This window comes from Siphateles boraxobius, unplaced genomic scaffold (assembly GCF_051911475.1).
Source record: "Siphateles boraxobius isolate OS27281-9 unplaced genomic scaffold, OSU_SipBor_1 197, whole genome shotgun sequence".
In the NCBI taxonomy this organism is placed as follows: domain Eukaryota; kingdom Metazoa; phylum Chordata; class Actinopteri; order Cypriniformes; family Leuciscidae; genus Siphateles; species Siphateles boraxobius.
In genome coordinates, this window is record NW_027508807.1 from 158069 (window position 1) to 172500 (window position 14432).

Genomic DNA, 14432 nt, shown 5'->3' on the forward strand with positions numbered 1-14432 from the left:
TGGATCTTCTGCCGGTGCGTTAGAACTGTTCACTGTTGGCGCTCGAGAAACCGGATGTCGGCTGGTGTGTGTAAACGTGCAGATTAAGAGCCGGTAATATTATAAACGTGCAGATTAAGAGCCGGTAATATTATAAACGTGCAGATTAAGAGCCGGTAATATTATAAACGTGCAGATTAAGGGCCGGTAATATTATAAACGTGCAGATTAAGGGCCGGTAATATTATAAACGTGCAGATTAAGAGCCGGTAATATTATAAACGTGCAGATTAAGAGCCGGTAATATTATAAACGTGCAGATTAAGGGCCGGTAATATTATAAACGTGCAGATTAAGAGCCGGTAATATTATAAACGTGCAGATTAAGGGCCGGTAATATTATAAACGTGCAGATTAAGGGCCGGTAATATTATAAACGTGCAGATTAAGAGCCGGTAATATTATAAACGTGCAGATTAAGAGCCGGTAATATTATAAACGTGCAGATTAAGGGCCGGTAATATTATAAACGTGCAGATTAAGAGCCGGTAATATTATAAACGTGCAGATTAAGGGCCGGTAATATTATAAACGTGCAGATTAAGAGCCGGTAATATTATAAACGTGCAGATTAAGAGCCGGTAATATTATAAACGTGCAGATTAAGGGCCGGTAATATTATAAACGTGCAGATTAAGGGCCGGTAATATTATAAACGTGCAGATTAAGGGCCGGTAATATTATAAACGTGCAGATTAAGAGCCGGTAATATTATAAACGTGCAGATTAAGGGCCGGTAATATTATAAACGTGCAGATTAAGGGCCGGTAATATTATAAACGTGCAGATTAAGGGCCGGTAATATTATAAACGTGCAGATTAAGGGCCGGTAATATTATAAACGTGCAGATTAAGGGCCGGTAATATTATAAACGTGCAGATTAAGGGCCGGTAATATTATAAACGTGCAGATTAAGGGCCGGTAATATTATAAACGTGCAGATTAAGAGCCGGTAATATTATAAACGTGCAGATTAAGGGCGGTAATATTATAAACGTGCAGATTAAGAGCCGGTAATATTATAAACGTGCAGATTAAGGGCCGGTAATATTATAAACGTGCAGATTAAGGGCCGGTAATATTATAAACGTGCAGATTAAGGGCCGGTAATATTATAAACGTGCAGATTAAGAGCCGGTAATATTATAAACGTGCAGATTAAGGGCCGGTAATATTATAAACGTGCAGATTAAGGGCCGGTAATATTATAAACGTGCAGATTAAGGGCCGGTAATATTATAAACGTGCAGATTAAGGGCCGGTAATATTATAAACGTGCAGATTAAGGGCGGGTAATTTTATAAACGTGCAGATTAAGAGCCGGTAATATTATAAACGTGCAGATTAAGAGCCGGTAATATTATAAACGTGCAGATTAAGGGCCGGTAATATTATAAACGTGCAGATTAAGAGCCGGTAATATTATAAACGTGCAGATTAAGAGCCGGTAATATTATAAACGTGCAGATTAAGAGCCGGTAATATTATAAACGTGCAGATTAAGGGCCGGTAATATTATAAACGTGCAGATTAAGGGTCGGTAATATTATAAACGTGCAGATTAAGAGCCGGTAATATTATAAACGTGCAGATTAAGAGCCGGTAATATTATAAACGTGCAGATTAAGAGCCGGTAATATTATAAACGTGCAGATTAAGGGCCGGTAATATTATAAACGTGCAGATTAAGAGCCGGTAATATTATAAACGTGCAGATTAAGAGCCGGTAATATTATAAACGTGCAGATTAAGAGCCGGTAATATTATAAACGTGCAGATTAAGAGCCGGTAATATTATAAACGTGCAGATTAAGGGCCGGTAATATTATAAACGTGCAGATTAAGGGACGGTAATATTATAAACGTGCAGATTAAGGGCCGGTAATATTATAAACGAGCAGATTAAGGGCCGGTAATATTATAAACGTGCAGATTAAGAGCCGGTAATATTATAAACGTGCAGATTAAGAGCCGGTAATATTATAAACGTGCAGATTAAGGGCCGGTAATATTATAAACGTGCAGATTAAGAGCCGGTAATATTATAAACGTGCAGATTAAGAGCCGGTAATATTATAATAAGATCCTCTTCATACGTCAGAAAGAGAGCGAAATCTGATCGTCTTATTTTTTGACGTGCTCTCAGAGAAAGACTCACCAGAACAGAGTTACTGGGTTTCACTTTTCATGTTTTCTGGGTTGGTAGAAGCACCGGATTATAACACTTAAAGACAGATTTTCATGATATACCCCTTTTAATTATTCTCTGTGTGTGTGTGTGTGTGTGTGTGTGTGTGTGTGTGTGTGTGTGTGTGTGTGTGTGTGTGTGTGTGTGTGTGTGTGTGTGTGTGTGTTCAGGCTGTGAGTTTTGCACAGCAGTTGCAGCGGCTCTGGCAGAATCTTCAGCGCAGGTTTTCCCGGGATGTCTCAGAGGAAGTGATGCGTACCATCATGGGATGCCTGCGACCAATGGAGGAGGGTCTGTCTGAGGTTCAGGCGTCAGTCCTGCAGGTGACGGACACACACACACACACACACACACACACACACTACAGTGTCGGTCACACACACACACACACACACACACACAAACTACAGTCACACACACCACAGTCACACACATACACACACATATACACACACACACTCACACACTACAGTCTCACACACTACAGTCTCACACACACACTACAGTCTCACACACACACTACAGTCACACACACTACAGTCACACACACTACAGTCACACACACTACAGTCACACAAACACACACTACAGTCACACACACACTAGTCACACACACCAGTCTCACACACTACATTACGTGGTACGTGGTATGATGGCGCCTGTGTTCGGCTTTGCGTCTGCCCCCCCGCTGACTCGGATACCAGTACTTTGCTTAGTGTTATATTATGCCCTATTAAGCCTGTCAACTAAATGCTGTGTTTCTGCTGTCATTCAATATGATCGACACACGCTATTTAGCATCAAGGAGCAAATGAAAGACGTGTGTGTTACCTGGGACAGGTACAAGGATTATTTCCCTCCACTCTTTGAATGTGCCACGTCATCACCGGAGTACTTGCTGCTGGTGAAGCGCCGCGGTAGGAGAAGGAAGAGGAGATCGAGGGCTGGTGTACAGTTCAGGCAGAGAAAGCAGAGAGGACAAACATCATGGTCCAACGGGTCCAGAATCTGTCGGAACCGAGCGGTTCCTTCGTTGGGTTCCGGTCAGTGACTGGACATGGGAGTCGTGCGCCGCCGGCTCCTGCTTCTCCACCCCTTTGGCACTCCGATCGGATCTTTACAACCAGGCAGGCCCGGATCTTCGCTCCGCGTGAACATGTCCTGCGAGCCTTCACGATGGATAGTTCTCTGGCTATGCGGAGGTGCCCTGCCGGTCAGCGCGCACCTCCAGTCCATTGCGCGCGGCAAACACGGTTTGCTTTACTGAATGCCCGCTCCATATCAAATAAGTCACTTTATCTGGGAGACCTGTTCACAAACGGAAATCTCGATTTCATGGCCCTTACTGAGACGTGGCAGCGGGACCAGGAATACTCTCATCTAAATGAGCTGTGCCCTCCGGACTGCTCCGTGTTTGGAACTCCACGGGTTGCGCAGCGAGGTGGCGTCTCGCGCTCATCCACAGAAACTGCTTTCATTGTAGACTTACGAAGCCGGAGCCTTTCAACTCATTCGAGCTTCAAATGACAAAGGTTGGAGATACTGACTTCTTTTACTGTATTTTAATTTACCGACCTCCTGGCCCTACACGAGAGTTCTTAGATGAGTTTTCTGATTTTTTATCTACTATTATTAAATTAGATAAAGTTTTAATTCTTGGTGATTTTAATTTCCACATTGACGATCCCTCCTGTAATGTATCGTCTGAGTTTTTAACACTCACAGATTCTTTTAATTTAAAGCAACATGTTACTGGTCCTACACACAAAAAAGGACACACTTTAGATCTTGTTTTCTCCTTTGGACTAGACATAAACTGCCTGAATGTTGTGGATGTTCATGTGAATGACCATTGCTGTGTATATTTTAATGTGTCTTGTAATGTGGTCAGTAATGCTCATAAAGTGGTGTCCAAAAGGCGTATTATAAATCAAAATGTGGTTGAACATTTTTTAGAATTGTTTCAGCCCAAATTCATCGAGGATCTTAATGATACAGAATCCCTTGTTAATCATTTTAATGACCATTGCCAGTCTGTCCTGGACATAGTGGCCCCTGTAAAGCATAAATTGACTTCCCCTAAAAATACTTGTCCCTGGTTAAATGAGGAGATTGCTTCCACCACGAGAACTTGTCGCAAAGTAGAGCGCTTGTGGAAATCCACTAACATGGAAGTGCACAGACTGCATTTAAAGGAGCTGATTGCATCACTAAACGAAATGATAAAGCAGGCCAGATCTATGTATTTTTCTGATCTTGTAAATCAGAATAAGAGAAACCCCAAAGTTGTCTTTGATATTATTCGGAATATTGTTTCACCCTCAACTCCACTGGTGCCAGTTTTCACCACTGATGACTGCAACACATTTTTAAAATACTTTGTATATAAGGTGAATGAGATTAGAGCAAGTGTAAAACCATCTGATGAAAGCACCACTGTTGTAGCTACTCCAAATTGCTCCTGGGCTAGCTTTTCTGCTGTCTCATTAGATGATGTCATGGTCTTACTTAAAAAGATGAAGCCATCCTCATGTCCATTGGATATATTACCAACTTCCTTGTTCTTTAAAGTGATTGATCATGTTGCTCCTATTGTCGTCAAAATTGTTAACACTTCACTTTCCACTGGGACCGTCCCAAACTTGTATAAACAGGCAGTGATAAGCCCCGTTTTAAAAAAGCCCAATTTGGACCCTGCATGGCCTTGTAACTATAGGCCAATATCAAAACTGCCTTTTCTCTCAAAAATCATGGAGAAGGTAGTAGCTGAGCAGCTGACAGCTTTTCTAAGTAACAATGAACTTTTGGATAAATATCAATCTGGTTTCAGAAAGATGCACTCCACTGAGACTGCTCTCCTCAAAGTGTCTAATGAAGTACACATGGCTGCTGATTCTGGAAGGTACTCAGTATTGGTTCTATTGGATTTATCATCAGCGTTTGATACAGTGGACCACAAAATGCTGTTGAATAGATTAGAAAAAGAGTTTGGTATCGTTGGGTCTGTTTTAAAGTGGTTTTCCTCTTACTTGAATGACAGAACTTTTTCTGTATATGTAAATAATATACTGTCTGAAGCCACTCCATTCTTGAATGGCGTTCCCCAGGGCTCTGTCCTAGGGCCACTTTTATTTTTACTGTACATTACCCCTTTGGGAAAAATTTTGAGCCATTTTAACAATGTGTCATACCATTTTTATGCTGATGATATACAGTTGTATTGCTCGTTCAATGACTCTGAGTTCCACAAACTAACAGATTTATTGGAATGTTTTTCTTCGGTTAAATCGTGGCTTGCTAGTAACTGTCTTCAATTAAATTCGGGAAAGACTGAAACCCTAATTGTTGCCCCAGACAATAAAATACCATCCATCCTTCAAAACCTCGGTTCTCTGAGCTCCTCTGTCCAGTCGAGCTTCAGAAACCTGGGTGTCTGGTTTGACCAGTCAATGTCTTTGGACTGCCATTCTAGACTTTTGGTCAGAAACTGCTATTATCATCTAAGAAATATTGCAAAATTGAGGGTAATTTTATCAGACTCTGACCTCGAAGTGGTTATCCATGCTTTTATTTCTTCATGTTTAGATTACTGTAACTCTCTTTTTACTTTTTGTAATAAATCTACTTTAAATCGCCTTCAAATGGTTCAAAATGCTACGCATCCTCGCATCCTCCCCAGGCCGTGCACTTCGATCCTCAGGCCAGAGTCTGTTAATGTTCCCAAAGACTCGCTATGACCCGGGGAGACCTGTCCTTTCAGGCTGTACCCCTCAGACTGTGGAACGCCTGCCTTTGTTCCTCCGTGTGGCCGACTCGTCGAGTCTTTTAAAAGGCATCTCAAGACACTGTTATTTAGACAAGCATTTAGTTAACTGGGTTTTATTTTGGGCTCTTTAAATGTTGTAATTTTTACTGATTGTATACTGTTTTATTTTGTGGTTGCACTTTGTAAAGCACTTTGTGATTTTTATCTGTGAAAAGTGCTCTATAAATACACTTTACTTACTTACTACAGTCTCACATACTAGTCACACACACACACATTACAGTCTCACACTAGTCACACACACACACACACACACACACAATACAGTGTCACACACTACAATCTCACACACTAGTCACACACACACACACTACAGTGTCACACACACACACACTACAGTGTCACACACACACACACACACACACACACATTACAGTCTCACATACTAGTCACACACACACATTACAGTCTCACACTAGTCACACACACACACACACACACACTACAGTCTCACACACTACAATCTCACACACTAGTCACACACACACACACACTACAGTGTCACACACACACACACACACACTACAGTGTCACACACACACACACATTACAGTCTCACACTAGTCACACACACACACACACACACACACAATACAGTGTCACACACTACAATCTCACACACTAGTCACACACACACACACTACAGTGTCACACACACACACACTACAGTGTCACACACACACACACACACACACACATTACAGTCTCACATACTAGTCACACACACACATTACAGTCTCACACTAGTCACACACACACACACACACACACTACAGTCTCACACACTACAATCTCACACACTAGTCACACACACACACACACTACAGTGTCACACACACACACACACACACTACAGTGTCACACACACACACACATTACAGTCTCACATACTAGTCACACACACACACACACACACACATTACAGTCTCACACTAGTCACACACACACTACAGTCTCACACACTACAATCTCACACACTAGTCACACACACACACACACACACACACACACACACTACAGTGTCACACACATACACACACACTACAGTCACACACACCACAGTCACACACATATACACACAAACACACACACACACTACAGTCCCACACACTACAGTCACACAGACACACACTACAGTCACACACACCAGTCACACACACACACACTAGTCACACACACCAGTCTCCCACACTACAGTCACACACACTACAGTCTCCCACACTACAGTCACACACACACTACAGTGTTCACGCTCTCGCTGAGCTCAGGCTAATGCTAATGTTCGACAGATGCTGATTGACAGGATCGAGTGCTGGCAGGAAGTGAGCGACTGCCTGAGAGGAAGGACTGCCCTCCTGAAACTGGAGGCGGAGCTTATGGTCAAAGCCACGAACCAATCAGTGGAGCAGCTGTGGTGTGATGGACAGCTGGACACACAGATTCTCAGTGACTTCCAGACTGCGGTTAATGAAGCAGTGGAGCAGAGCGCTGAAGGTACGACACACACACACACACACACACACACACACACTGACCCCACATCTGAAATCAATTTAAGGAATGGTTAAAACTTAAAAAATTAAAATTCTGTCATCATTTACTCGCCCTCAAGATTTTTCAAACCTGAGTTTCTTTCTTCTGCTGAACACAAAGGAAGATATTTTGAAGAATGTTGGTAACCCCATTGACTTCACTAGAACTGAACGATTAACTCTCAGTTGTGTCTCTGGGTTCGGGTCATGTTCATATAGAACGCTACCTTAGATCTTCAAGTGATGTTATGTAAGGATAGACGATCAGCAGATCTTAAACATATTCTTACCTCGTGATCCCTCATTAACGTGATGTTGTGTGTCCTGCAGCGATCAGACGTCAGACGGAGACACTCGCGCTCGAGCTCGTTCAGAAGATCTGTGTGAGGAGGAGGAGGATGATGAAGACTCAGAGCTGCGAGTGGAGTCGCGTGTCACACACACACTCTCACACACACACAGACACGCACTCTCACACACACACAGACACACACTCACACACACACACAGACGCCCGACTCATGATGAAGGTGAGAAACACACGGAAGCGTCACACTCATCATTCTCACTGCTCACCTGTCTGTCTGCGCAGGTGATTGCCTGTCTCACTGCTCATCTGTCTCACTGCTCATCTGTCTGTCTGCGCAGGTGTGTGTGTGTCTCACTGTTCATCTGTCTGTCTGCACAGGCGTTTGCCTGTCTCACTGTTCATCTGTCTCTCTGCTCATCTGTCTGTCTGCGCAGGTGTTTGCCTGTCTCACTGCTCATCTGTCTGTCTGCGCAGGCGTGTGTCTCTCACTGCTCACCTGTCTGTCTGCGCAGGTGTGTGTGTGTGTCTCACTGTTCATCTGTCTGTCTGCGCAGGTGTGTGTGTGTGTCTCACTGTTCATCTGTCTGTCAGCACAGGCGTTTGCCTGTCTCACTGTTCATCTGTCTCACTGCTCATCTGTCTGTCTGCACAGGTGTTTGCCTGTCTCACTGCTCATCTGTGTCTGCGCAGGCGTGTGTCTCTCACTGCTCACCTGTCTGTCTGCGCAGGCGTGTGTCTGTCTCACTGCTCATTTGTCTGTCTGCGCAGCCAATTGCCTGTCTCACTGCTCATCTGTCTGTCTGCGCAGGCGTGTGTGTCTCACTGCTCATCTGTCTGTCTGCGCAGGCGTGTGTCTGTCTAACTGCTCATCTGTCTGTCTGCGCAGGCGTGTGTGTCTCACTGCTCGTCTGTCTGTCTGCGCAGGCGTGTGTGTCTCACTGCTCATCTGTCTGTCTGCGCAGGCGTGTGTCTGTCTCACTGCTCATCTGTCTGTCTGCTCAGGCGTGTGTCTGTCTTACTGCTCATCTGTCTGTCTGCGCAGGCGTGTGTGTCTCACTGCTCATCTGTCTGTGCAGGCCTGTGTGTCTCACTGCTCATCTGTCTGTCTGCGCAGGCGTGTGTCTGTCTCACTGCTCATCTGTCTGTCTGTCTGTGCAGGCCTGTGTGTCTGTCTCACTGCTCATCTGTCTGTCTGCGCAGGCGTGTGTGTCTCACTGCTCGTCTGTCTGTCTGCGCAGGCGTGTGTATCTCACTGCTCGTCTGTCTGTCTGCGCAGGCGTGTGTCTGTCTCACTGCTCATCTGTCTGTCTGCGCAGGCGTGTGTGTCTCACTGCTCGTCTGTCTGTCTGCGCAGGCGTGTGTGTCTCACTGCTCATCTGTCTGTCTGTGCAGGCCTGTGTGTCTGTCTCACTGCTCATCTGTCTGTCTGCGCAGGCGTGTGTGTCTCACTGCTCGTCTGTCTGTCTGCGCAGGCGTGTGTGTCTCACTGCTCGTCTGTCTGTCTGTGCAGGCGTGTGTGTCTCACTGCTCGTCTGTCTGTCTGCGCAGGCGTGTGTGTCTCACTACTCGTCTGTCTGCGCAGGCGTGTGTGTCTCACTGCTCGTCTGTCTGTCTGCGCAGGCGTGTGTGTGTCTCACTGCTCATCTGTCTGTCTGCTCAGGCGTGTGTCTCACTGCTCATCTGTCTGTCTGTGCAGGCCTGTGTGTCTCACTGCTCGTCTGTCTGTCTGCGCAGGCGTGTGTGTCTCACTGCTCATCTGTCTGTCTGTGCAGGCCTGTGTGTCTCACTGCTCATCTGTCTGTCTGCGCATCCGTGTGTCTCTCACTGCTCATCTGTCTGTCTGTGCAGGCCTGTGTGTCTCACTGCTCGTCTGTCCGTCTGCGCAGGCGTGTGTGTCTCACTGCTCGTCTGTCTGTCTGCGCAGGCGTGTGTGTCTCACTGCTCATCTGTCTGTCTGTGCAGGCCTGTGTGTCTGTCTCACTGCTCATCTGTCTGTCTGCGCAGGCGTGTGTGTCTCACTGCTCGTCTGTCTGTCTGCGCAGGCGTGTGTGTCTCACTGCTCATCTGTCTGTCTGTGCAGGCCTGTGTGTCTGTCTCACTGCTCATCTGTCTGTCTGCGCAGGCGTGTGTGTCTCACTGCTCGTCTGTCTGTCTGCGCAGGCGTGTGTCTGTCTCACTGCTCATCTGTCTGTGCAGGCCTGTGTGTCTGTCTCACTGCTCATCTGTCTGTCTGCGCAGGCGTGTGTGTCTCACTGCTCATCTGTCTGTCTGCGCAGGCGTGTGTGTCTCACTGCTCGTCTGTCTGTCTGTGCAGGCGTGTGTGTCTCACTGCTCGTCTGTCTGTCTGCGCAGGCGTGTGTGTCTCACTACTCGTCTGTCTGCGCAGGCGTGTGTGTCTCACTGCTCGTCTGTCTGTCTGCGCAGGCGTGTGTGTGTCTCACTGCTCGTCTGTCTGTCTGCGCAGGCGTGTGTGTCTCACTGCTCATCTGTCTGTCTGTGCAGGCCTGTGTGTCTCACTGCTCGTCTGTCTGTCTGCGCAGGCGTGTGTGTCTCACTGCTCATCTGTCTGTCTGTGCAGGCCTGTGTGTCTCACTGCTCATCTGTCTGTCTGTGCAGGCCTGTGTGTCTCACTGCTCGTCTGTCTGTCTGCGCAGGCGTGTGTGTCTCACTGCTCATCTGTCTGTCTGTGCAGGCCTGTGTGTCTGTCTCACTGCTCATCTGTCTGTCTGCGCAGGCGTGTGTGTCTCACTGCTCGTCTGTCTGCGCAGGCGTGTGTGTCTCACTGCTCGTCTGTCTGTCTGTGCAGGCGTGTGTGTCTCACTGCTCGTCTGTCTGCGCAGGCGTGTGTGTCTCACTGCTCGTCTGTCTGTCTGCGCAGGCGTGTGTCTCACTGCTCATCTGTCTGTCTGCGCAGGCGTGTGTGTCTCACTGCTCGTCTGTCTGCGCAGGCGTGTGTGTCTCACTGCTCGTCTGTCTGTCTGTGCAGGCGTGTGTGTCTCACTGCTCGTCTGTCTGCGCAGGCGTGTGTGTCTCACTGCTCGTCTGTCTGTCTGCGCAGGCGTGTGTGTGTCTCACTGCTCGTCTGTCTGTCTGCGCAGGCGTGTGTCTCACTGCTCATCTGTCTGTCTGTGCAGGCCTGTGTGTCTCACTGCTCATCTGTCTGTCTGTGCAGGCCTGTGTGTCTCACTGCTCGTCTGTCTGTCTGCGCAGGCGTGTGTGTCTCACTGCTCATCTGTCTGTCTGTGCAGGCCTGTGTGTCTCACTGCTCGTCTGTCTGTCTGCGCAGGCGTGTGTGTCTCACTGCTCATCTGTCTGTCTGTGCAGGCCTGTGTGTCTCACTGCTCGTCTGTCCGTCTGCGCAGGCGTGTGTGTCTCACTGCTCGTCTGTCTGTCTGCGCAGGCGTGTATGTCTCACTGCTCATCTGTCTGTCTGTGCAGGCCTGTGTGTCTCACTGCTCGTCTGTCTGTCTGCGCAGGCGTGTGTGTCTCACTGCACGTCTGTCTGTCTGCGCAGGCGTGTGTGTCTCACTGCTCATCTGTCTGTCTGTGCAGGCCTGTGTGTCTCACTGCTCGTCTGTCTGTCTGCGCAGGCGTGTGTCTGTCTCACTGCTCGTCTGTCTGTGCAGGCCTGTGTGTCTCACTGCTCGTCTGTCTGTCTGCGCAGGCATATGTGTCTCACTGCTCGTCTGTCTGTCTGCGCAGGCATATGTGTCTCACTGCTCGTCTGTCTGTCTGCGCAGGCGTGTGTGTGTCTCACTGCTCGTCTGTCTGTCTGCGCAGGCGTATGTGGAGCTGCAGGCGAGACACTGGCGTCAGCGGAGAGAGTTTGAGCTGCAGCAGGACAGCAGAATCACTGAGGCTCTGTGTGAACGCTGGACGGTCAGTATCATAATCATAATCTATAATCCTCGATCACTGAGGCTGTGTGTGAGCGCATCAGTTATCATCGATCATACAGAACCTTTCAGAACCTCAGGGTCGCGGCACAGAAATCACAGAGGCACAAAAAAACGCAGAACAAGTCCAGTCAGCTTTATTTTTTACTATCGTACTGTCATGTTTACCACAAATGCCGCAGATACTCCCTTATTATTTGATGTGATGTTGACCAATATTATTACACAACCCATGTGACGTGTGTGTTTGTGTGTGTGTGTATCCACACAGAGCTTGTTTGGTCAGACCCGTGGACGCTTGGCTGATTTGTGCGCAGAGTTTGTCCGGAGCAGCATCACTGCTGGCCCCGCCCCCTCTGAAGGCCCCGCCCCCTCTGAAGGCCCCGCCCCCTCTGAAGACCTCTGCCAATCAGTGCTGAAAAGCATGAAGCTCACCGTGACCAATCGGATGCAGCGAGAGGAAGGCCACGCCCACACACATCTGCGCAGGCTCCGAGAGCAGCTGCAGCGGCGCACTCAGGTCTCACTGCAGTCATGTGGAATATTATGGGATGTCAGGGCTCCAGACTGCCTCCTAATGTCGCATTTTCCACCTTTTTCCTGCCGGTGTGACTAAATGTAGCTAGTGGGAAGCATTCAAAAACAGTGCTGACGTAGAAACTAGGAGACACATTGTGCCATGAGCGAACAACTAGGCAGTCTAGTCCAAAAATCAGCAACATTTACCATGGATGTAATATAGTAACACTAACTGTAACCATGGTATTGTCGGAGAAATAGTCTCCGTTTTTTTACATTTCAGGGTTCATGCAAACTTTTAGGAGTGAAATTCGAAAAAAAAATGTAAGTGCTTCACAATTTTTCATTCAAATCTCTAAATATGATCCAATTTTATTATTGATTTTTAATGTGATTATTTGTAAAACTAAAAGTTTAAATATGAAGGAAATCTAACACTTCGTGTCAAAAAACTTTTATTTAACAAAGACATGAAATGACCACTATAACCAGTAGATGGCGGCAGAGGAGCCGTTATTGCCTTATTAGCCATTTCCACTCACTAATACAGTATATGGGAAAAGTCACAAAGTCTCATGAAAAACAAAACTTTTCTTCAAATTGTGACTGAATTACACAGAAAGCAAGAGCGGTTCTTTATAATCACTGAAGCTGTCGGTCAGTTCAATATGGAACATTTAATAAGAGTATTGATGAAAACAGCAGTAATATGTGTGTGTGTGTGTGTGTGTGTGTGTGTGTGTGTGTGTGTGTGCCGCAGGTGTGGATGGAGGACGAGGCTTTGACTCGCTCGTGTCTTCATCACTTCGGAGAACAGCAGTGTGCCGTCGTCATGGCGATGGTATCCAGGCACTCAGATATGCAGATGAGGTGAGCATGTGATGCACTGATTGAGCCGATCATTGGCTGGCCTGATGATGTGTTGATGGTTGATCGCAGGTGTGTGATCGCAGGTGTGTGATAGAAGAGCAGCAGCGTCTGTTGATCCTGGAGTTCCAGAGGATTTTAGCAGCGCGAGGCTTTTACCTGCGATTGATGAACGAGATGAAACTGACCATACAGTCAGACACACAGGTGAACACACAAACACACACACGCACACACACACACACACACACACTCTCACTTACTCACACTCACTCACTTACAAACACACACGCACACCCTCTCACACACACTCACTCACTTACTCGCGCACACACTCACACACACGCACGCACACACACACACACTCACACAACACGCATGCGCATGCGCACACACACACACACTCACTTACTCGCACACACACTCTCACACACTCACACACACACAAGCACACTCACACTCACACACACACAAGCACACTCTCACACACACACGCACACACACCCTCACGCTCACACACACACACACACACACACACACACACACACACACTAACACACACATTCACAGACACTAACACACACATTCACACAGACACTCACACACTCTCTCACACACACACAGTCACACACATTTTTATTTAGTTATTAATGTAAAGGGTACATTGCATAAACTATTTGTTTTCTTATGATGTTCTTCCTCAGTGTTTCTGTCTCGTTTTCCAGCACAAATATCTAAACATTCTTAAATCAAGACACATTTACTAGAGAAACAAAATGACTGATGATATTAAGACTTGTTTACTAAAAAAATTGATAATTTTGTCCCCAAATATGGTTGTCAATACAAACACACACAGACCCAGGTTCAGTGTTGTGTTGTGTGCAGGACTCCTCTGTTGCCGTGGAGACAGTCTCCTGTGCAGAGGCTGTGATTGGTCAGAATCTCCTGCACGAGCTGGAGGCGTCGGCTGAGATGCTGCAGGGACACGCCCACCTCCTGCTAGGCCACGCCCTCTGCCAGGCCACGCGCCTGCAGATCAACACACACCAGATCAACACACACCAGAAGGTCAGTGAGTTTCCTTGATTTGGCGATGTCACTTTGTACAGAAAGACTACACGCCTGCGCACACATATATTCAAACGTTCATCTATAGACTGAACATGTGACACGCATGTGCGCAGTCAGAGTTTTCATAGATTCACGTTTTTGAAGTTTACACGGAGATAACGTTTTTAAAAAATGTTCACC

The 14432-nt window shown here is 46.8% G+C and overlaps 1 protein-coding gene across 2 annotated transcripts in view; it reads left to right on the plus strand.

Annotated features, from left to right (window-relative positions):
• evc (EvC ciliary complex subunit 1) overlaps positions 1–14432 on the plus strand; it is a 71765-nt gene that overhangs the window by 37138 nt on the left and 20195 nt on the right. Inside the window, exons 8-15 of one of the 2 annotated variants that reach the window (XM_077235514.1) lie at positions 2399–2551; positions 7344–7548; positions 7917–8116; positions 11677–11775; positions 12064–12312; positions 13072–13181; positions 13265–13385; positions 14067–14249. In XM_077235514.1, coding sequence (XP_077091629.1) covers positions 2399–2551; positions 7344–7548; positions 7917–8116; positions 11677–11775; positions 12064–12312; positions 13072–13181; positions 13265–13385; positions 14067–14249 — 1320 coding nt within the window. The remainder of the gene's footprint in view (positions 1–2398; positions 2552–7343; positions 7549–7916; positions 8117–11676; positions 11776–12063; positions 12313–13071; positions 13182–13264; positions 13386–14066; positions 14250–14432) is intronic. The other variant, XM_077235515.1, reaches the window with a different exon arrangement.